At 53.0% G+C, this 23,117-nt stretch overlaps 2 protein-coding genes across 19 annotated transcripts in view; both read right to left on the bottom strand.

The window, feature by feature from the left end:
• Positions 1 to 1,135: 1,135 nt before the first annotated feature.
• Positions 1,136 to 16,740, bottom strand: Dpysl4 (dihydropyrimidinase like 4). Its single transcript, XM_021637836.2, has 14 exons — positions 16,600 to 16,740; positions 13,091 to 13,179; positions 12,303 to 12,487; positions 10,542 to 10,706; positions 8,988 to 9,049; positions 8,808 to 8,888; positions 8,228 to 8,296; positions 7,710 to 7,830; positions 6,323 to 6,479; positions 5,792 to 5,933; positions 4,784 to 4,954; positions 4,132 to 4,311; positions 2,877 to 3,042; positions 1,136 to 2,011 (listed from the first exon to the last, which is right to left on the bottom strand). The coding sequence occupies exons 1-14, from the start codon at positions 16,636 to 16,638 to the stop codon at positions 1,920 to 1,922; spliced, it is 1,719 nt and encodes a 572-aa protein (XP_021493511.1). The 5' UTR covers positions 16,639 to 16,740; the 3' UTR covers positions 1,136 to 1,919.
• Positions 16,741 to 18,839: 2,099 nt separating this feature from the next.
• Jakmip3 (Janus kinase and microtubule interacting protein 3) overlaps positions 18,840 to 23,117 on the bottom strand; it is a 130,402-nt gene continuing 126,124 nt past the window's right edge. For all 18 annotated transcript variants that reach the window (XM_060381645.1, XM_060381668.1, XM_060381633.1 and 15 more), the window contains one exon: positions 18,840 to 21,151. The gene's annotated coding sequence lies outside the window, so the exon portion shown is untranslated. The remainder of the gene's footprint in view (positions 21,152 to 23,117) is intronic.

The raw sequence follows: 23,117 nt of genomic DNA, 5'->3' as shown, positions 1-23,117 counted from the left end.
CCCCTCAGTGGGACTGACTAACCATAGAGCTCCTGGTGAGGCCTAAGACATCCAGCCACAGTACACCAAATCACTGCCACTCCCCGAGGCCCCTTCAGGTAGCCATGTTCTGAGTGAAAACCTGGCAAGGTCAGGTGCCCAGCAGGGTTAGGATAACTGTGATGGGTGACTGTGGCTCAAATGCACTCTCCTTTTTGATTCTAGCAGGGATTTAGTTACGTCCTCGGTCCCTTTATCGCCCTCTCCTTGCTGGGGGAAGCAGAAAGAGTCTAAGGCCCTGCTGGTAGTGTACATCTATAATGCCAGCAATTGCAGGGTAGGCAGATCTCTGAGTAAGGGGCCAGCCTGGTCTACATAGTGAGGTCCAGGCCAGCCAAGGCTACATAATAAGCCCGTGACTCCAAAACAAACAAAATCAAGTCTGAAGCCTTATTGACCATATATATGTGGCCCAGAGGAGGATGGCAGGGCTGTTAGGTGGGGCCTTCAGTAGAATTGCTGTTTGGACCAAAGAAACTTTATGAAGATCCTGGGTGCCGGCAGTGCTGTAGGTTCCCATGGAAACGCTCCTGCTGCTGAGGATGGATGTTGGGAGGAGAAGGGACAGGTAGCGTGGAGAAGACCTCCAGCTTCTGGAGGGATCCTCCGCCTGGGATAAAGAACTGAGACCACCTCCATGAGAAAAGGCGAAGGCCAGGAGGCCAGCCCAGAGGTTCCAACCCCAGGAAGGCACTGATAGAAACTGCCTGGCTACTTTCCTTCCGGGGGTTGGGTCTGGCTGCGAGCAGCTGTGCTGGTCTCCTGGGCTGTCCTCCACACCACACCACACCTGCAGGGCACACCTCACAGTCTTTCAATTACTACCTCGCTCCAGCTGGAGTGGTTTGAGCCTGGCCAGTCAGAGCACGGGTGTCCTCCTGCTGACCCTCTGGCTGTATGTCACAGCCAAAGACCCTAAGAGAAAGAGCCCTTCCCACCATTCAGGTCCAGCCACGCCCATGGCCCAGAGCAGGCAGAGACCACACTGGTAGATGGCATGCGGTTGGGCAGAGGTGGCAGCACCGGTGGCAGGGTCTCCCTGGTCCCTGTGCAAATGTTTGAGGGACGGAAGTCTGGCTGGCAACACACAGGCAGCTTCTAACCCAGAGGCTTTTTTGTTTTTGTTTTATTGACCCGACTCACATCAGGCGTGGCCGGTGGCCGGCATCTGGTACAGCAGCATGCAGATCCCTGGCTATGGTTTCCTCACAGTACAAAACCGCTACTCTAGTAAACCTATGGAAACACGCTCTGTAGGAAAAGGAAAGTGTCTTAGCTAAGGGATCGTCAAACTCCCTAGAGGGGGCTGCTATAGGAGCTCAGGTTTGGTCCTTGGAAGTGTATGTGGGAGGGAGCTACCCTTCACCAAGAAACTGATGGATCCCTGAAGTCACAGCTGCTCCGCAAAGCGGAGGCTCCGCTCACCTGCTCTCCTCCCTGCACCAGGGCAGTCAGGGGGACAGGCCCCCAAGGGGTAGCTGCACCTTAGCACAGAGCTGGTGGAAGCCCCCAGGCTTCCACAGGGCAGTGATTTCTTGGGGGTGTGGAAGCAGTGAACGCCCGCCCTGCCTACACCTAGACACTGGAAAGCTCATGGGCTCGAGACAGAGAGCTCTTCATGGTAAGACCAGGGGGGCAAGAGGCACCTGCTCACTGCCATGCTAGTCCTCTCACTCTGGCAGTGAACTCTCCCTGGATTCGGCCCTCTGGAGGGGGTACCTCATTGGGGTCTGGGACTCCGTAGGGAGAGTTTTATGGGGAAGGGGAGGGCAAGGCTGAGCACCATTCACGATAACATCTACAAAGGAAGGAGCTAACTGAAAGTGAGTGGTCCCCACACCCTGCCAGTGGGGACAGCACCAGCTTGCCAGACCCCAAGTCTAGGAGAGAGACGTGATGTTGGAGCGTCCTCCAGGGGGCGCCATGATCTTCTGAGCTGTACGTCTGGCAATGTGATCATCAGCCTGAGACCCTGAAGAAAGGGCAAGTAAGTGTGATAAGGAGGTTGAAAGGGGTGGGGGCATGGCAGGACTCTCCTTCCATCCAAAAGGGAAGTTAGAAATGGCTGGCTGTACCCGCTAAGCCAGGAACACAGAGCATATCTACCCAACCTCATACTCAGGGCTGGTTTTCTCCCCAAAGCCATGGCTGATAAGGCAGGTGGCCAGTCAGGCTGCTCATCCCAAGCAGGAAGATGAGAGAGTGCAGACAATATGGTAATAGAGCCCCTACTCATGGATTGGCAAAGTGGTAGAGAGAGTCTGGCTTTGGTCTGTAGGCAAGATGGGAGGCTGGCAAGTCCCTTGGCCACTTAAAAGCCAACTCTGTTGGTCAGCATGGCAGATACATTATAGCATGTCCCTAAGTGCTAAGGACCACAGCTCAGACCCATGCCTCATACTTCACCAGTGATTCCGGGGCTAGAGGAGCTGAGGGGGCTGTATTATAACTTGGGTCCCCAGAGAGGGTCCCTCTCCTCCCACAGAGGCTGGACATTCTATGTGTAGTCCTGAGCTGATGTGCCATCTCCCAGCTTTCTTGATTCAAGCTGAGGGTTCATCTCAGCAACACTCCAATGGCAAATGCTGGTCCAGGAATGGGCTTCTGTAGCAAGGGTACATACCTTATCTCCCCCCCCCCCCGAAGGCCTCAAACGAGGCCCCTCACTAGGGTCAGTACCTACCCTACAGTACCCACACTGGCTGCCCACAGGCCCACCCCTGGGATCTGCCCTGTGTGTGTACATGTCCAAGTCTCCAGCTGAGCTTAGATTCCTTTGGGCCCAGGTTGGACTTAGCACAGAAGAGCCTCTTATCCCATTCCCAGACCCAACTCACCAGACAGGCTGAACCCCGACTGGTGCAGGTTGCGCACGGGTGGCACCGAGATCTTGCCTGGACAGGATGCACGAGCCTGCGTGCCACTCCCTGGCTTGGCGGGTAACATCACCTCATGGACAGGCCCATCATACAGGCCTCGGGGCACACCGTGGATCTCTGCTAGCTGTGGGGCCAAGAGAGCTTGGGGTTTAGCTAGTTAAGCTGATGGAGGGTAGTGCCCTGCCAATCTGTTCTGCACCCGAACTTTGCCCTGCTCAGTAATCCTATGCTCCCCTGAAATAGAGGAACACACACAGCTTCATACACACCTCCTTCCTCAGTGCTCTCCCTGCATATCAGTCTGTCTATACACACAGTCAATACACACACACACACACACACACACACACACACACACACACACACAGCTGTGTGGCCTGAGCTGCAGAAATATTCAGGGAAGGGCACAGAAGAGCAAAGCAGCCTGGAACTAGTCCCAACTGTGACCAGGAGGCAGCTTTGGGATGAGATTCTGGGTCTTGTTTGGCCAGAAAATGGCTCCTAGAGCCAGAGGCATTTCCTAGAAACCCAGCATGGACCAGTGACCCAAAGAATTAAGTTAGATGGGCCTGTGCTCCTGGCTGGCACCTCCCCCTGGATTCCTGGGTCTATTTGACAGTCTGATCTGAGCCAGCCTCTGAGACTGGGATTAGATCTTATTGGCAGGGGGGAAGGGCTATCACTACTCATCAGATGACAGCAGGCAGAACTGAAGCAGCTTCTACCACCATGTTCTTTCTCCCTGCATATGGGACTGAGCTTGCCTCATAGAGAGCTGTCCTCTCCAGGCTCCTTCTAGGGTCTCCATTCCTACTCTACCCCTCAGGGAGGCAGTAGAATGCAGGAGGTATTGAGCTGGACCATGTTGACATCTTCTTGGTAATGTACTCGGGGAGGTGGTTATAAATGACTTTATACCCATAGTTCCTATAGGCAACTGTAACAGAAGGTATATACCACCACCACTGAGTAGGCAGTGGGCACAGGAGGCACAGGGGGGGACCAGGCCTGCTAAGGACCCCCTGGCCACCTCCCCTACAACAGGCAAAGATCAGTAGGCCTGGGGCAAGTGATAGCTTCCACTATGCCACCCAAATCCAAGTCAGCCAGGAGGCAGAACCTCACCTCAACGGGCTCACTGACTGCACTGGGAACTCCACGCCTGCCTGCCACCCACCCATTCAATGTCCTGTCACCCAGGTCAGCCTCTTACCCTGTTGCGAGCCTTTATCCTCTTATAGACAAAGTCAGGGAATGTCTTCCGGGGAATGAAGCGGCCAGCCCCTGGCGTGACAAGCAGGTTCCCGTCCTCCAGCACCACTCTGCCCTGACTTATGACCACCGTCGGCACTCCTCGGCACTCTACTCCTTCAAAGATGTTGTACTCTACATTCTGGGGAGAGGCCCACAGGTGCAGCGCCCTTCAGCCCTGACCCCAAGGCTGGCCAGCACTACAGGTCACCTGCATGTGCTGTGCTAAGGCCTCACCCAGAAAAAAAAAATGCAACCGAGGCAGACAAGTGACACACAGAGGGAATTACCCCTCAACCAACCCAGCACCACCGAGTCACGAGAATCTTAGGAAGTCAGAGGAAGCAGAGTGTGTTGGGGTCGGGGTGAGCCTGTCCTTGTGATGGCTCCTCTGCCTCAGTCTTTTTAGTGTAGGGTGGATCGACAGATTCAGTCACACACCCTTGGGGGCAGCAAGCAAGATACTGGCTGAGTGAGGTGCTGGGTAGATGTGGGTCTGGACAGGTCAAGGCTTCCAAGAGCCACATTGAAGGTGGAGACCTGCCAGCCATCCTGGTAAACACCCCTGGGAAGCAGGTCCAGCCAGTCTCTGCTAAGGACGGGGGCATCCTCACCAGGTTGTGACTCTTGGCAGAGATGACTTTCGTGGCCCTAGGATTCCAGATGACTAGGTCAGCATCAGAGCCCACAGCCACACGCCCCTTCCTGGGGTAAAAATTGAAGATTTTGGCAGCATTGGTACTGGTCACAGCAACGAACTCATTCTCGTCCATTTTCCCTGAAGCCTGAGAAGGAAGAGGGCCAGCTGAGGGGAAAGGTGGGCTGGTAGATGTCATGGGATATCTCAAGCTCAGGAAGGGCTCCAGCCATGACCTCACTGTGGCAATAACCCAGTGCTACAAATGCCCACCCAGACAGGGCCACCAATGTCAGTGACCAGGCAGTCCAGTGGTGTGACTGCTCCTATGGACACAGGAGCATTCCTAGTTGCCATTTCTAGTTGCCTCTGTGAATAAATGATGATACTTTGATATCAATGCTGGGGTCCCTTGAGCCACTGTGACAGTCTCCCTGGTTTGTAGGCGTGGCAGAGGGATGAACAGAGGAGGGGGAACTGCCCTCTAGATCTGTACCTGTGTATATGCCTGCCTGCCCTCCTTCCTTCCTTCCTTCCTCCCTTCCTTCCTCCCTCCCCCCCTGCCTCCCTTCCTTCTTTCCTTCCTTCCTTCCGACAAGATTCTTCTTTGTAGCTCAGGCTGACTTTAAACTCCAAATATTCCTGCCTTAGCTTCCAGAGTGCTGGGACTACAGGCCTGCACCACTTTGCCTGGCTATAAATGAATTCTTTTTAAAAATTTAAAGTTCTTCATTAACATGTAATAATTACCTATTTATGGTATGCAGGGTGATGGACAAGACATTAATCTCCATGGTGGGGAATCCATAAATGTGACAGTCTTATCCGGAGGAGGAGCATGTCTAGGTGCCGTGGACTGCTAAGCTAAGGCTTAGAGGGCAAAGGCTGTGTGCTCTCTCTCGCACTTCTGGTGCTGGGGTCCTCCTGCAGCATGCTGCTGACAGACAGCCTTTGCCTCACCCCATGTCCCCAGGCCTAGACTTACCACACATTTCTCCCAGACCACAGACATGCGCTCTTCTATACCGTTGATGCCCTCCGGGATCAGTGTGAAGTTGTCTTTGCCAACAGCCTTCTGGGCGGTAGTGAAGGTGCAGTGTGCACTGCCTGTCACCTGGAGGTCTCCGCTGAGAATAAGCCAGAGTCAGAGAGGGCTCGGGGATGGCCCTCCTGAACTGGCCGCAGCTGGCTCCAGCCTCTTAGGCAGACAGCCAAGGCTATGGGAGAGATCTGAGCTGGTACTTAAGAAGGAAGAGAGTGGACAATGTGGGCCCAGAATGGAGGGCATGAACACATCAATGTGTTAAGTGTTCACATGGATGAATGAATGAATGAATGTCATGAGGGGCCAAGAGCAGGGCATAGGCGTGGGGAAACCCCAGTTGGAAGCGCAGAGCCCTGTTCTTCCTCAGCTGGCTTTCCTGTGGAAATCTGGGATTCCTCTGGGGAGCGTCTGGAGGAAGCACAGCGTTGGAGGCCAAGGGCTAACCAGAACTTTGTTGGGGTGCCTGCTTACCTGGACAGCAGGGAGGTGAGGTGGTCCGCAGTGGTAGGGTCCGGGTTGATAGGGGGTGACGTGACGAAGGCTGCAGCCTTGGCCCAGTTCTTGCTCCAGTAGTGTGAGCCATCAGTGCCCAGGCTGGCGGTAATCGGTTCCCCAAAGACGACCACCCCTAAAGAGAGCAAGGCTTATGGCAGGACTCCACCAGCCTGCACCTACGAGGAGCCTGAGCACAGCACATGTCTCACACTGCTACTGACACCTCTCCGTCCCGGCTTTCATGGCTAGGAAGAGCTTGTCCTCTTTTGTGGGGGCCCTGGCTAGTCATCGGCCCTGTGGGGTGGTTCTTAGGGAGGTATGGTGGCCAAGAAAGTGATCCTTTCCATACCCACAACCTCCGCTAGAGGTCGGGCTGCTGGGTACTTCAGCTGGGCCACAGAGTAGGACTTGACCAATTAAGCCTGTCAGTTCAGACCCAGAGAGACATTGTGCCAGAGCTCTGAACTAGGCTGACGCTGTTCCTGTAAGTGAATGGGAATGCATCAGGCTCAGAATTGGATGGGGACCTCGTCCTGCTGCAGAGTAGCTTCTTGGGAGTAGGGGCGAAGCTTCTGGGTGAGCCCAGAGGCCCTGCTTAACCTGTGCTGGCAACAATCCTGATCCTCTCCCTCGCAAACATGGTGGGCTCCTGTGCCAATCTTGTCCCTGCACACCCACTTCCACTCCAGGGACTCCGTGGTCTTGAGGCAGGGCTAAGAAATGAGGCCTTATTATGAGACTGAGTGGGAAAACGGATGCTAGATCATCCATTGTTTTTGAACATGCTGCCTCTTTTACGCATGACCATGGTCCTGAGCCCCAGTCCTGACCCTCCAGTGCCCCTGGTAGCTACTGGGCCTTCTCGGGCTCTCAGAGCTCACAGCCTTTCTGGAACCACACACAGTCTAGCCCCTGCCAATTACAGCTATGAACCTGCCAGGGCATAGGTGTCTGCCTCTAGGCACGGAGCCCCCAGGCTCTCAGAATGTGTACCCCAGCTCCTGAACATGTAGCAAATATGAAGGTGAACCATCCTGTGAAACTGACAGACCCTCTCATAATCAGGGTTCTGTCCTTGCGTCCCCTGGCAACAGAAACACGGGGCCCCTGCTTGTTAAGAACCCCTAGCAGGCAGTTATTACTCTAACAAGGCTGAAGAGTGGGGTCCATCCCCATCCCTCAGAGGGACACAGGACTCCTAAGCATCCCTTGAGCTTTTATTCCTTCAGCTAGCATAAGCAGGTGCCCCATGAAGAGGCCTGCTTTTCCACTGGGTCTTCCATCCTTACCACCTGGAAGGTCCTCAATTGTCAGCAGAGCCCTGGGAGTCTAGGAGCATATGGAAGCCAGTGCTGGCACTCACCCCTGCGCTTGGCTTGGGCAACCATGTCAGCCGCACCCTTGCTCATCACCTTGGTGATGTAGAGTGGGCAATTGGCCTGCTTGGCAATGGTGACAGCTCTGTAGACAGCCTCGGCCTCTATCTGAAGACAGTGAAGGGAGAGGACAATCAGAACACAATAAACCCTGAGACTTCATGACCAGGTGGGTTCTGGGTTCTGGGACAGCCAAAGATCACATACAAGACTGTAGGCTCTGGAGTAAGGGCCTGGCTGAGACCTCAGTGTTTGGAATCTGGGTTGACGCACAATTCTCAGGGTCCAAGTGCACTGTCTTCTTGCCCCGGGTAAGGGCTGTGCAATGACAAGTGGTTGAGATGGATTTGGGGTAGGCAGAGCGTTGTTGCATTAAGCCCCCAAATGAGGTCAGCACGAGCAGAGTGCTGCTCAGGCCATGTTGCAGGGCCAATGTAGCCCAGCGCCAGGGTGGGGGTGGGGGGTAAGCGGGGGAGGGATGGTATTTTCAGCAGGACAGACTTACCTCTTCAGGGTGGCTGAGAACATGGCCCTCGGGACCAGTGATGCCTTGTTCCAGCAGGCGCTTCTGTTCCTAATAAAGGACCAATAGGATGCTTTGCTCCAGCCCTAAGGATCCCAAGCCCTGGACAGGAGGTGGCTGGCTGGCAAGCCCCATACCTTGAGCATAGTCCTGAGCTCCTGGATCTCCCGGAACAGAACAGCCACAAAGAACTCATAGCAGAGTGGACTTGGGGAAGGCTGGCCCAAGGTGCAGGCTCTTGACAGGCAGCCACCCCCTGCCCTGTTCCTGACCCTGGGTGTCACATTGCATTCTCCCAAGCGACTGGCTACAGTACTTTGGCAAGATCTGTGACCATCACGGAAAATCCTATGTTGTGATTTCAATGTTCTTTAAGACTCCCTAATCCACAGGCTGTTTGACCTTTGACTTAACATTCCCTCTCTCCTTAGAAATCTTGCTCCCATCCAAGGGTCACAGCTCTCATATTGCCCACCCAGCTTTGTCTGCCCACTGGGGCCTACACACTGGGCATCAGCTCGACCCACCCAGCCAGCCCTGTGGGTAGCACAGCCTCTCACACCTCCTCCACGATGTCCCCATTTTCAGCGTGCACCTGGGCCAAGGCTCCCAGGTCCCGGATGAGGCTGAAGATTTCATACATCTGTGAAGAAGGCAAACAGAGCCCCGTGTTTGCTGGGTTGTCTCTCCAGCAACCGCTCGGGACACCCCACTTGTTCACTCCCTCTGAAATTGGTCTCACCTGACCATCAGCACACTGGTACCTGTCCTTGTATGCCATGAAGACCAGGAAGGAGTTCACACCTGGAAGAGAGGCTTGAGGGGATCAGGCACCGGTAGAGGAGCCCAGGGACAGAGACATCCTCCCACAGAACTGCGCTGCCCAGCATAGCAACAAGTCAGGTCACACGGACAGAATCAGCTATGCCCAGCCACTCCCTCGCTGCCGCGCAGTACCCCGAGTTCAGGACTCTTTGCTCACTCAGTAGGCACACAGGTGAGAATGCACCTACTATCACCACCACCTGTCAGGCAGGACTCCACTCCTGCAAGCCACAGAGCAGTGTAATGGGCGGGCTGCCCAAGCCCCTTCTGCTCTCTTCAGAAAAGCAGCCAGGCCTGGCATGCTGGGGGAACCTCTCTTGGGCCATCTGGCATGTCATCTGCCTACAGGTTCTGAGTCCTACTTTCCCATACCACAGCTCACAGTGCACCTTCGTGACACTCTGAGAGGGGCGGCCGAGTCTCAGGGCTGGGACCTCAGACAGACACGTAGGAGGAAGTGGGGTGAGGGTCTAGTGCCCCCAATATTGAGGTCCAGTCAGGAGCAAGGTTGAGCCGTCCCAACTGAACAACCACAATCTGCCCACCTCCCAGGGCCAGGACCAGTGAAGGTCCACTGAGGCCTGAAGGCAGCCCTAAACCCACCCAGCCCAGGGCCCTGTCTCCTTGCTGGATAGAAACTAATAATGTGTGATGCCCTGGGGCGGGGGAACTATGTCATCTTATGCCATCCTATGTGATGACTTTCATGGGATGCCTCATGTCAATTTCTGGTTAGGAGGCAATCATGACAGGGAAAGAGAGCCCTGTAGGCACCTGGCTCAGAGACATGAGGCTGCAAGGAATCTAACGGCTGGAGAGCAGACTCTGCTACACCTAAGTGGAGGAGGTGTGGGGCCCTGTGCTCCCAAGGGCACCAGTGTGGGGATTCTCATTCTATGGCCCAGTGGCCACAGCAGACAGTTGTGAAGGCCAGTGTCTCGGCTCTGCTAACCTGATACCGCTTGGAACTCACTGAAGACAGGCATCCAGGACAATAATTTTTATTGTTGTTGTTGTTGTTGTTCTCTAATAAACCCCCCCGGTGTGGTTTCAGCCTTAGGACTTTGTGTAGAATGGAGCTAATCTTACTTACAGGAGTGTCGGTTTCAGTACAGAGCTTAAGACATCCTCTTAAGACCCAAGTAATGGGGAATGTGGCTGCTTCTTTGCCATATGGGCATCTGCTTTCTAAAACACAGCCAGGGACAGCACGGTCACTGTTTCTCTGAGAAGACCACAATTTCAGGATGTGCTCATGGCGTAGGACCTCCTAGCTAGCCCAGCGTCTTTGAAAGCAGAAATGACTTTGGGTGATTTCTTCTCCAACTCAATTCCCAAACCCCTGCCTTCGGAACAGGCTGGCGGAGCAAACAGATTTGCTCCGGCAAATCGCAGGGTGTCTAGAAGGGACGCCTCGTCTGCCCTCAGGCGCAGCGATCCCCCGGTACCACAGCACCTCACCGCTGCTCACCTTTGTCCCTGACGAGGGCCTCCAGCTCCTCTTTGGTGCTCTCATGCCAGCGCGGAATGTCCACATGGAGGGAGTAGTCACAGCAGGCCGTACTGTCCGCTCGCTCCCGCCACTGCTCGTAGGCCGCCAGCAGGCTCACACCAGCATCGGGAAACACGTGGTCCACTGTGGGGAGCAGCACGTTTAGCCAGGCTCCTCAGCCTGGCCAAGGTGTCCCATTATTGTCTCCAAGGGGGGGGGGGTGGCTTCACATTCTGGAGACCAGAGTGGGATGGAGGAAGACACCTCAGAGGGGGTACCTGTCTTGCTACCTGCCCTGTTCCTTCCAGTCAGCTCAGAGGTATCTTCTGTCACATCCCTCCGGCCTCTCTGAGTAGAGCACTAAGAGAGAAGCCTGAGTTCAAACCATGCCACTTCCAGAAGACCTGGGTTCCTTCCCCGGGGAACAGCAGTGACAGCCAGGATTTTCAGCTGTCCACAGTGCTCTAGCCCTGTGGACATGCAAGCTTCTAGAAAATTTACCCCACTGAGTCAGTTTCGACGGCCTTGCTGACTCCACAAGCCCCCAAAGAAGACCAAAATCCCTTCTACACATGGCTACTATGCTGGCTCCATCCCATTCCGAGGCCCAAACACTGCTCACTGGGCAATCCTGGGTTGTGCCAGGAGAGCACTCAGGGTGGCTACCAAACAAAATGGTGCACCTCAGGAACCAGCGGCTGCCTCACCGCCATGCCACACTCCCTGCACCGTTTGTGCATCGCTCTGGGCTAGGAGGTCGCACGCCATGAGCACATCCTGAAATTGGTCTTCTCGGAGAAACAGTGACCGTGCTGTCCCTGGCTGTGTTTTAGAAAGGAGTCGCCCATATGGGAAATCACCAGCCAGACCACCAGGGCTCACGCACTCCACAGCCTATGCTTCTGCCGTATACACGTGCCATTTGCGTTTCCAGAGAAACACAAGTGGCCAGCACGTGCACTTGAGACTGCGGTGGCCACTCTGCTCCTACCTTTCCTTCGGCCTGTGACAGAGTGACCCAAATCAAACTGCGGTTATAGCAATGGCCAAGTGTTGTGACATGCCCGGGGTCTCCGGAACTACTCGCTGGCAGCAGTATAGCAGTACAGCAGTACTGTGTGCTGGGTGCACAAAGAAACTTGGGTGGTAAATCCTTTATCTCAGACCCTTGAAGGCACATGGCATGAGTATGTGTGGCCATAATATCGAGACCAGATACAGAGATATGCATAGAGAGCGCTCAAACACAGCAGTGTAAATGTCCTATCCCAGAAAGCCACAGCCTCAAGTCTTAATACAGGTGAGAATGTACTACAAACAGACTTTAAAGGCAGAATTTGGGCCCAAACACCACAATTCTTTTGGTCCGTCCGGAGTACTGGAATTTCCAAATCCCAGTTCCTGGCTAGCTGCCAATGCCCTGGAAGGAGTAAGTGGACACACGTCTCTTCAGCCAGAGCTCATCAGCATCCCAGAGCTAGCCAAGGCAACTGGCCCAGAAAGGAAGCAGGGATGGGAGGGGTGTGCCCAGCAGGTTTCGATGCAGATATAACAGAGAAACAGGACTGAGAAAACAAACCACCTCGTGCAATCAGGAAATGGGCCGTGCACTGTCCCATCATGCCTCAGCATCTACAGGATCCCAGCCTCGTACTAAGTATCATGGTAACACAAAGAAGTGGGGGCCACTGTACTTATTCAAGGCTTCTCGACTGCCTGGCAAGCAGCCCGCGCACTCACGTATCATAGTGGTCCCGCCTGCTAGGGCCGCCTTGGTGCCCTGACAGAAATCATCCGCCGGGGTCATGCCCAGCACAGGCATCTGCAGCCGGGTGTGGACGTCTACTCCTCCAGGCAGGACCATCAGGCCATGGGCATCGATGGTTTTGATGCCCCCGGGGACGATGAGATTTTCTCCAATTTGTCTAAAAGCAACAAACAAACAAATAAAAAAGAGTCATCACTATTCATAGAGAGCTCTAAGGGCCGTGGCTCTAAGAAGTGAGGCCTTGGAATCCTGCCCATGAGAAAAAAAGCAGGCCAGATGGCTACCTGCTCACCCAGATGCCAGAGAGTAAAACTCACACTGTCTCAGGAGGGCAGTGCACAGGGCCCAGCACTACGCCAGTCAATATGGCTTTCCTCCTGGCCCCCACTGGAGCCCCTGGTCGCTGTCTACGGACCATAACTGGAGTCCCTGTGTGCTGTCTACTGGCCAGTTCTGGAGCTCCTTGGTACATAAAGCAGAGGAGTGAACGGATCAGTATTTACGACTCATCTCCAGGAGCCCAGACTTGTACCAAATGCTGTGATAACACAAAGATACAATGCTAGAAGCATTGCGTTTCTCAAGGCCTTATGATTATCCGGCAGAACAATCATGCCTCAAGGACTGTTCCCAGAGATAGGGTTTGGGGGAGGGTGGGAAAGCGTTTGCGCGGTTTTCAGCCCAAAGCAGATACCTTAGTACCAGGTGCCCAACATCCGCACATAGGCATATGTGTAAGTACCTCTTAGTAGACACTCACTTGATCAGACCATCTTCCACATACACATCGGCATGAAAGGACTGGTCGTCATTCACAATCTTCCCGCCTTTGATGAGGAGGCGGTCACTCTGACAGAGACAAAACATCGGACGCTGACCAAGACCACCTAGACTACTAGGACCGTCTTCCCCCAGAATGACTGCGATATTTTGACATACATTTTGTAGCCACAAGAACCAGCTCAGAGGTTTGTTTACAGTACTCCCAAACAGGGTGCTCAAAGCACTGTCCAGCACGGCCCAGGCACCAGCTGTTCAGCTGAAGGCAGGGGCCTGAGTGGGGACACTAGGGCAAAGCTGTGTTGGCAAAAAGTATGGTGAGGCAACTCCTACATCCAAACTTTCCTTCTGACCATCAGGAAAAAAGATCTGACCTGAGGGAAGAGCTGGCGACCTCATGTTCTGAAAGGGTACCTGGCTGCTCCCCTCCCACCTTTACTGAGCTGGGCTGTTGCACCAGAAGGCTACAGGCCCATGATGGTGCCACCAGGGGAGGGCACAGAGCAGAAGCCACACATCTCAGTCTTGAATTTAGAGGTTACAGCCTAGGGGCAGACAGATGCAGGAAGTATGTCTCTACTGTTCTCCACCAAGGTGCAGGCCATCAAACTGAAACAGACAGAAGAGCACAAAGCTAGGGCGAGAGGAACTCAGGCTGCCTTCCATATAACAAGCGCTTTTCTGGGGAACTAGGACTGGATGGGACCAGTGGGGGGGGGGGGGCAGCAGTGGGGAACTGTTCCAGGCTAGGAAGCAGCTATATGAAGGTCCCGGGGCAGGAAAGAGCTTGGGTTGGTGTTAGGCCTCAGAAGAACATGGGAGCTACAATGGGAGAGCGAGGGGAAGAGCAGGCATTGGCGCTGGGTGCGTTGGGACACACGGGTTTGGAGTCCACGGGATGACACGGGGGGCCACAAGCGTTTGACCAGTTCTGACTGATAGAGATCACCTGGGCTGGCAGAAGGAAAGCGGATCATGATATGGAAAAGGGAAGCAGGACTGCTGCTTGGGTGGCTTCATGGGTTGTTCAGGGAATACGAGAGACTCCTGGCCAGTGTTTAATGGACATGAGCGTGAGAAAAAAGATTTGATGGGGGCTGGAAGTTGATGGGCATGAAGGATGGGGGGAAATCAGGTAGCCACTGGCTCTGATGAAGTGTGAAGACATTCAAGAGGGTGAAGAAGAGGTTTGGGGGTAAGGCTAGCTCCCTGTGGGCTAACCTCAGCAAAATGAGGCAGGGGATCAAACTGATTGGTTCCAGGGCTTTGCTCCCGCGAGACAGACACTTCTAAGACCCAACATGAGGGAGGAGTCAGGCAGAAAGTGGAAAGTGCAGATGGAACTCCACAGAGACCTCAGAATTGATGCCTCACTTTGGAAGAGAACCGTGGAGACACACAAGAAAAGGGGGGCAGGTGCAGAACCACCTGTGAGAGGGTAGACATGATGCTGTCCCCTTTCTAACCATCGTGAGCCACAACTCTCCCTGTGAACTAGCCAGGGAAGACATTCTGCACTGAACAAGGAAGCCTGGCCACATGCCCCAAGTTCCTATGGCCCATGTGGCAGCCGGGCCAGGCCTCCAGGCCAGCTTCATCTCTGTTACAAAATCAGTCGGAGGCCAGGAGAACCAGCTGAGAGTGTGGCAAGCCGAATCTATCAGCCCACATGGATGGGGAGCACTTTGCATAGTTCACTGTTTTGACCAACAGCCAAGCGCTGGGCTGAATTCGCAGGGTTCTCCTGTTCTACCACTACCGCCCAGCCTTCCAAAGGCCTGGCAACTACGCCCTAGCCTACATCACCCGGCCCTCTGCCTGTACAGGCCAGAATCACAAATGATGTTTAAGCTTTATATTGGGGGCTGGGGACAAAGAATAAAAAGAATGACTTGCAAACATTTTGTGAAATCCACATCGCAACATCTGCAGATGAAGTTCTTAGGTTCATTCATGTCCATGAAACCAGCCTGTGCTGGAGCCCTCAATTGGACCAAGACATGGTATGGCTGTAACGCTGAATGGGCTTACCATTTGGGTCACCACGTTAGTAGTTTGTTGACCATACATAGCATGGCATCAGATCGCTTACCAAGTCTCTCTCCAAACTTCCAAGCGTGCTCACTAATGGGCCCCACTGAGCGAGCACCAGTGTCTATGTAGTCTGCATAGCCCTCCTACAGCCACCCATTCTGCAAGGCTGCTACTCTGGACTACACCCCTCTAAACCCTTTGGTCCACCATTCACAGAAAAACTCAGCCCTTAGGAGGAATCTCTGAACCAGAAATCTTGAATTCTGGAGTCCCTATCTAGACTCCTGTTTTCAGGCACCAGAATTTGCATTCTGGGGTCGCCCCCGGTTTGGGGAGACAAGCAAAGCTGTGATAGGCCCCATTTAGATGAATGGGAGTTCCGATGAGCCCCCCGCCCTCTTCATCAACACTGCCTGACTGGGCAGGAGCCTGCCACCATCTCCATCGCTGCCAGCTGGCTAATGAGACTTCCTTCTCAGGTCAAGAGGCAGGAACTAATTCTGGTCCTGGGAGAAGAGGCTCCTTCCGATTTGAGTTTTTTCTAAAGGAGAGCACTCCCCGCAGAAGGCTATGGAGCTGACCTCCCCCAGCAGCCTAACTAGACTCCAGAGCTCTTGTGGCGATAACAAGTCCAGAGCCTTTTTGAAACCCCTGGAGCTCCCGGACCTTGTCCAACTAATCCCAGGAGCCTCCCTCTCTTCCTCCCAGGCTTCCGGCAGCCCCAGTGGGAAGGCTTTGTTTCCTGGCTGTCCGGGTGGACACACTGACCTCCTACTTTATGTATGTCTGTGTTGGAGAGGTCTGTTCTGCTCTGCAGGGATGCTGGTCTGAGTGGTCAGTTGGCACTCACCTCCCGTGGAGTCTCCGAACCCAGCTTCCTGCAGGGGCTCGGGGCCTCCAGGGGCACCAGATCTACTAGCCAGGGCTAAATCGCTTTGTCTCGGACAAAGCATTGGAGACACAGAAGCAGCGCATCCAGGGGATGGATGGGCAGCCCACGGGCTGCTCTGGGAACAGCGCCGGACATCCGAGTGCCTTGAGGCTGGGGGGCCCAACAAAGGCTGCGTCCGCCGACCGCCCTGGAGACAGAACTCCAGGTAATGTCCACTTGAACCCCATCAGCCTCACGCCAGACCCAGCAGGAGGCTGGCCACCTACGCTCTGGGTAGCAGGCCGTTCGCGCACCCGGCCTCTTCAAGCGGATCACCGGAGTCCGGAACGCTGGCGGGCCCCGGGCCTGTGCGCTGCCTGCAAAGGGTTCCGCGCGGCCTGGAGAGCTCTCTCCTCTGTTGGCGGAGCGCGAAGGAGAAGGGAGGAAAGACTGGCGTCTGGCCGGGAACTGGAGCAGGTGTGGGACCCAGGGACAGGGCCGGGAGGGTCGTCCGCTGAGCGTGTAAGCCACTCCCGCCCTGGGCAAGGGGCGTCAGACGCAGCGGGGGAGAGGGCCCGACTCACCGTGATCCGGGGAATGCTCTTCTTGCCTTGGAAAGACATCCTGATCCGCGGGCGTTCTGGAAGTCCCCGGTAGGTGCTGAGCGGGCGTGGACGTGCCGGCGGGGACTCGCGCGGAGCTTAAGGACTCAGAGTGTGAGCTAGTCCGGCGCTGGGCTCAGATAAGCTTATTTGCATCCGGGCCCCGCCCACCGACCTTCATTTGCATCCGGGCCCCTCCTCCCCCTCTGGTTTGTGCTTGCTCGCATCTCTTCTCATCTCCTTCTCTCCCTTCCCTTTCCTCTTCCCTCCCTTTCTTCCCCAAGAGCACCTTAGAGACTGGGATCATTACACCCTGATCCGCCTGTGCCGAGTGCAGAGGGATGGGTTGCGACTCGTCAGGACCAACGTGTATGAAGTTTGCACTTGGGAAGAACAGGAGGAGAGGTGCGTGTCCCCACCTACTCTTGTTTTGTGGTGGCCCAAGGCATCCTAGGATCCAGGGTTCAAAACTAAATTCTTGCCTCTGGGAGGAGGCGCTGCAGCAGCCAGAATCTAGCCTAGCATCTCTGGCAAAATCCAGACATCCTCAAGGAATGGCTCCAGGTTGGAGAGCAAGAGCCTGGCCTGGCTTGACCGTGGGACTAGGGAGTGAGGATGCCTAGCCTAGACCGTACCTTGGCAGGCCAAACCAGTCTGGGGTAGGAGGGGGAGGACAAGCTGGAGTGGCAGAAACAGCCAAGAAATAGTGAGATGAAAGGGCTGGACTGGGACAGCTAGGGAGGAGCGAGGTGGAGGCTCAGGGTAGAGAAATCCAGGTGGAGTGGATACCTGGCCCACCCATCCTAGGTTCTGGACTACCCACACGAAGTCCGCGCCCCCAGCCTGGGTCCTGCTTCCTCTACCAGCTGGGGCCTGCAGGCTGGGGACAACCTGCATTAGGCAGGCCCCAGGGACAGGTTGCATTGGCTAGATCACCTCTGCCTGGCTCTTTGGGTCTCTCCCAGGGAACCTGTAAGTTCTGGTGTGGCTCGCCGACCTGGCAACCCCTGTAGGCTGCCAAGTGGTGTGTCCATTGGAAAGATCTTATTTTCCAAGGCGTCCTCCATGCAGCGGAAGACAGCTGCCAAGCTTGAGCCCAGCCAGAGGTTTAACAGACATGTTAGGGCTGCGATGCCATCACGGTGGGAGTGGGAGAGTTGCAGCTAGGTGACCCTAACCCCTGTCATGAGGTCTGTACACAGGACAGTTGCAACTGTGCTGCAACCTCACAGTCTCCCCTCCCCCAAATCCTCCCCATGGAACCCATATAAGCCTTTCTGAGCTGATGCTGCCCATGCACAGAGGGTTCTGAACAGAGGGCCAGACCAGAGGCACCAACTGGCCTGGTGAGCCCTGGTGGCTTACCCTCAGGACACAACTTCCGCCCCACTTTCAGGAGGCAGGGTGAGAGCTGTAAATGTCTATTCTATTCCAGCTGCCGTGGGAGAGCCCATGCTGGGCCCTGATGCAAGAAGAGAGTCTAAGGACCTGCAAGACCAGCCGATTCTAGAGCCAAGGACATGGGCTTAGGATGAGACAAGCCAGGGGTGCTCTCAGACACAGCCCCAACCCCAGCAGGTTAAAGGACAATCATTGTGGAGTCTACAATGATGGGTTTTAAGCAAAAGACCCCCACCTTCAGAATGACCACTCAGCCAGCTCCTTTAGAGCACATGCCAGGACAATGTCATGTCAGTGACACTCTCCTGGGGGACCGTGGGCCTGCCAGCGAGCCAGGGCCATCACCTTCCTTCCTACGTACCCTGGACTCCCACTTCCTTAAATACACACGTAAAACTTCAGCTCCTCAGTGGCAGTGTGAGAGTTTCTACAGGAGATACAGCCAACTGTTCTTATTAAGATGCCAAGGTTTGTTTTTTTTTTTTTCTTTCTTTTTTTTCCTTTCCTGAGCTACTTGACTTCTTCTCCATGATACATGCTGGATGAAGTCCCTGGAAGAGACCTCTCAGGTAGCCACCCTCAGCTAGCGACTGCCAGTCCTCTGACTGAAGGGCTGTCCTTCCAACAACCTCCCGTGTCCCTGAATGAGGCTGCAGCTTCATCCAGAGCTGAGGTGTGTGCTTCCCTCCCTAGTGGGCGCAAGGTCCAAATTTCATTTATCGCATGGAAAAGAGGCATTGCTGGCCAAATGATGAAGGCAGAAGTGGCTAATATAGATAATAAATTCACACGTTAATAACACTCCTGGAGACACCTTGAGCTAGGATTTAAAACGAGTTTTATTAAAACTGTACAATAATTTACAAATAAGTAAAAATTCTCTGGTATATATTATAGGAACCACAATACAAAAATATGTGTAAAATTTATAATTGACCACCATACAAACCTAGTTTAAGCCTGGGAATACTGGTGAGCACTGAACGGAAAGGTTACGTGTTTAGAGGGGTGTGTTAAGAATTGCTTCATTGAACACAAATACTGCCTGGCACTTTGCCACGAGAAGCCAAGTTCTGCTCCTTTTTGCATAAGTTTACAATAAAGCTTTTTAGAAAAGTTACAATAAATATATGCTTTGATACATATATTCACAATATGATTTTCCTGAGCCTAAACTTAAATCCATCTCTGTGTTATAACACACAACCCACCTCATGGGTTCAATGGGGAGTGATGGCGGGAGCTGATCAGCTAGCACTGCCTCATAGCCACCCTTCACTCTCCCTCCTGACTCCCAGTTGGTGTTTATAAGCCGTGTAAGGCACTCAGGTTTCCTGAAGGCTACAGAGTCTGCGAGGGCAGAGACTTAAGTCACAGCCATAGGCCTTCAGCAACAGAACGCTAGACCATGGAAACAAAGTAGACACCACATGGCCGTTCACAAAGGACTCCGCGGTTTACGGTCACGTGGATCTCCAGTTTAGACAAATGAAAATACCGAATGCTGTTCCGTCATGCACACAGAGTGATGTGAGCGGGCTGACAACTTAATGCAACATGAGGCCGGGCCCACACCTCAGTGACACATTTGAGTTCCCAGGGGCCGGGTCAGGCTCCCTCTCGTTGCTTCACCAAGGCAGTGCCATTGCACACAGATGTCCCGTTTTAGGAGTTAGCAGCAAGAGAATCCCATCCAACCCAGCATTTAGGATAAAAGATTCAGTCTGGGATGTAGAAAATGCACCTTACTTTTGAAATGCTTGAGCTCTTCAGATGCTCGTTGGCAGCAAGAATCAGTTACAAAGGCTCACATTTATACCGCATTGTCCCAAAGTTCAGACCTGAATTTGGGGATTAGGTGACATGAAGGTGCTTATGACATATGGATGAAAACAATGAGATCTAAAGAGAAGAGCAGCCTTCCAGCTAAACATGTGCTCTCAGGAATAATGCAGTTTGGTTCGTGGGATATTATCCAACATTCATTGAGCCATTTTTCTTTCTATGTACATGTACTTTACATATAAACAATGGCGACTTTGTGAGCATTGGTACTTATTTACATGCGTCTCCTTCTTGTGTACTTTTTCTTTGAAACAATAAACAAAGTCCCCAGACCTGTCATTTAGAGTGCCAGGGGGTAATAGAAGTATTTCAGACACGCACAGAACATGCAGAGCCATGATCCAACCAACCCAGAGGGATGTGAGGTGGGGTTGAGGTTCCGGTGCAACTTTTGCTCCTAATCAGCTACTGTTCTCCGGAAAGTCCACCTGGAGCTGGTCCAGGGGCTCTGGTAGGCAGGGAGCAGTATGGAACTGAGACCACTTCTAGATGCCCGTATGGCACAGTCCATAGGTTTCTGACCCAATGGTTTACCTCCCCTACAGATCTGTGGCAGCATTGCTAATACCAGCTACTATTGTCAATCAGTGCCAAGCACGGCAAATGAGCCAAGAGGAAGAAGTCCTTTGAATCAGATGAAACCTGCGCTAAGGACTGACTATTTCAGGCCAAACCCAGCGTCAGGCTCAGCTAGAGAACTGATGGCTGCACACAAATGACAATAGGAAGGACCAAGTGCCCTTCGCGCATTTCCCAGCAGAAATCCTGTAGCCACTGAAGAAAAAGGCCTGTGTGTCCAATCCTGTCAGCTTTCCTCTGACTTTGACCTAGGGGTTCATAACTACTTGGTCATCTGCACCACGGCGGAACATTTCTCCTGACACAAATACAAAGTGAACCTAATACTTTCAGACAATGCTCTCACTCTTCCCCCTGGCTACTGGGCTTCGTAATATACAATGCTGAAGGTAATGATCGCACCCAGCCGTATATATCACTATCCAGTGCATCAACCTGTAGGCGCTTTGAAAGGGTTCTAATCCATGCACTGAGTTCTCTCAATGAGCAAGCACACACATGAACACACACGTACACACACCCCCTCCTAATTTCAGCACAGAGGGAGGCAACCTTAGACTAGCAAGGATGTGATGAGGACAAAAGAACGACCTCCAAATAGGGACGCAGTCTGGCCCACACAAAGGAAGACTTTCCCGGACTGCGGATGAACCATCTAGAATCACGGAAATCCCATTTGAGCCATCTCCAGGGCTGTGCTGTTTTCTCTCTGAAATGAAGAGTAGAAACAAGGGCGTTAGTGTAACATACTCGAGACACACACAAGAGTGTTCACGATGTGAGGCAGCACATTTGTGGGCAGGATTGGGAGGAGCGCAGAGAATGAGGGCTACAGCCAGCCTTGGCTCCTCATGTAGGCAACAGTGTCCCAATACGGCTGTGCTGGCACCTCCGGTGCTGCACTAATAGCACATCTGGAGCCTCCAGCTGAGCCGACCTCCTCCCAGGGGACTGCACAGTCACACACATTGGTCTATACTCCTTGTAGAATTTATCTGAACCTTCCTCAGTGGTCCCTGGAGGTTGCCAATTTCTTCTCAATTTCTTCTTCTTCTCTGAGCTTAAAAAAAAGGGGGGGGGCCTCTGATAGCTTCTTTCTCTTATCACCTTCACAAATTTTACCAAAGACGCTGCTAAGGTCTCTTTCACCCTGATCGGCCCCCACCGCAAAGGTGGGGGAAGACCCAGGACCGCAGACACCAACATCTACCTAAGAAGGTATTAGCTCACACAGAGTAAAAACGTAGGAGCTGGAGAAATGGCTCAGTGCTTAAACGTCTGGCTGCTCTTCAAGAGGGCCAAGATTTGATTTCTAGAACCCCCATGATGGCTAAAGTAACTCCAGTTCCACAGGATCCAGCCCCCCTTTCTGGCCTCTGCTGGCATTGCATGCATGTTGTTCACAGATGCACAAGAAGATAGACACCCATATGCATAAAATGTTTTAAAAATATGATAAGGGTTAAATGTTTTTTAAAAGAATTAAAATGTCACATTATGCATATGCTAACTTCTGCACGCATTTAGTTGGAATCAGCGCTGTCAGTGTAATAAGACATTATTCCCTACCTTTAACCTGATTCACTTCTAAATAAGCTGTCACAGAAACATCTATCTTTAGAACAAGAGAAGGGGGCTCTTTCCGTTATAGGCCTTTTACTTTTCAGGTGGAAAGTCAAAGCTCTAAGTGGGGAGGAGTGCCCATGGTGACACTTCAGGTTGATGAGGCTTGGGGCCCTGATGATCTATTCTCCGACCCTTCCACCCAAGGCCCTTATCACATACCCATCAGCCCTCCACTCCACTGACTCAATGAAGTATGAGATCAACTTTCCAGAGAATGAACTACACGCACGACAAGAAGAAGCAAAATCCATTCAAAATAATGTGCAGAACCCTAAATAGTCACTTCCTAAGCTGAAGGGAGAAAAAGGCATTCGATTGCCTGGGGTAATTCCTTCCTTCCATCACTGTTCTGAGCCAGTAGCTGCCATGCATGCATTGCTCACACACTCCACTCATCGACACTGTTTCCAGGTGGGTGGCTTTCTGCTTTCATTTGTAGATGCACACATGCTAACACACACATACACACACACACAGAGTTTCCAGAATGGGTGGCTTTCTGTCTTCATCCATGAAAAGCCACACTACACAGGCACACTGAACATACATGTGTGCACATCCGTATACAACACACACATGAATACAACACACACATGAATACAACACATTTATATAGATACACAGGCACACGGTGTACATCCATATACACATGCAGAGTTTCTAGAATGGTTTCCTTTCTGCCTTTCTCTTATCCATGACTATATCACATACAATGTATGCATGTATAAATCCACATAACAGGCATACTGGGAACACACACAAATACACAGAGACGTCATTTTTGGTCCCAGGGTTCCAGCCCTACAAAACTCTTTCTGTCCCACTCCCCAAGTTCACGCCTGTGAAAATAGACTATTCTCCCTCCATCTGTTCCCTTCTGGCCACTAGTTCAGCTTCAGCTCAAGATTTCGGTTAGCTTGGAGCCATGCTGGGCACAGGGTAAGCAAGAGGAAAACCATCTTGTATGTCTGGTCTCAGTATCTGTGGCCCGTGGGGTTCCTCAATGTTCCATGCAGTTGTTATCCCAGTGCTAGTTCAGCACCCCAAAC

Source organism: Meriones unguiculatus, chromosome 1 (genome assembly GCF_030254825.1).
Source record: "Meriones unguiculatus strain TT.TT164.6M chromosome 1, Bangor_MerUng_6.1, whole genome shotgun sequence".
Classification (NCBI taxonomy): Eukaryota; Metazoa; Chordata; class Mammalia; order Rodentia; family Muridae; genus Meriones; species Meriones unguiculatus.
Note: the sequence above shows the minus strand (reverse complement) of the source record. Positions and strands in the feature narration are given on the sequence as shown.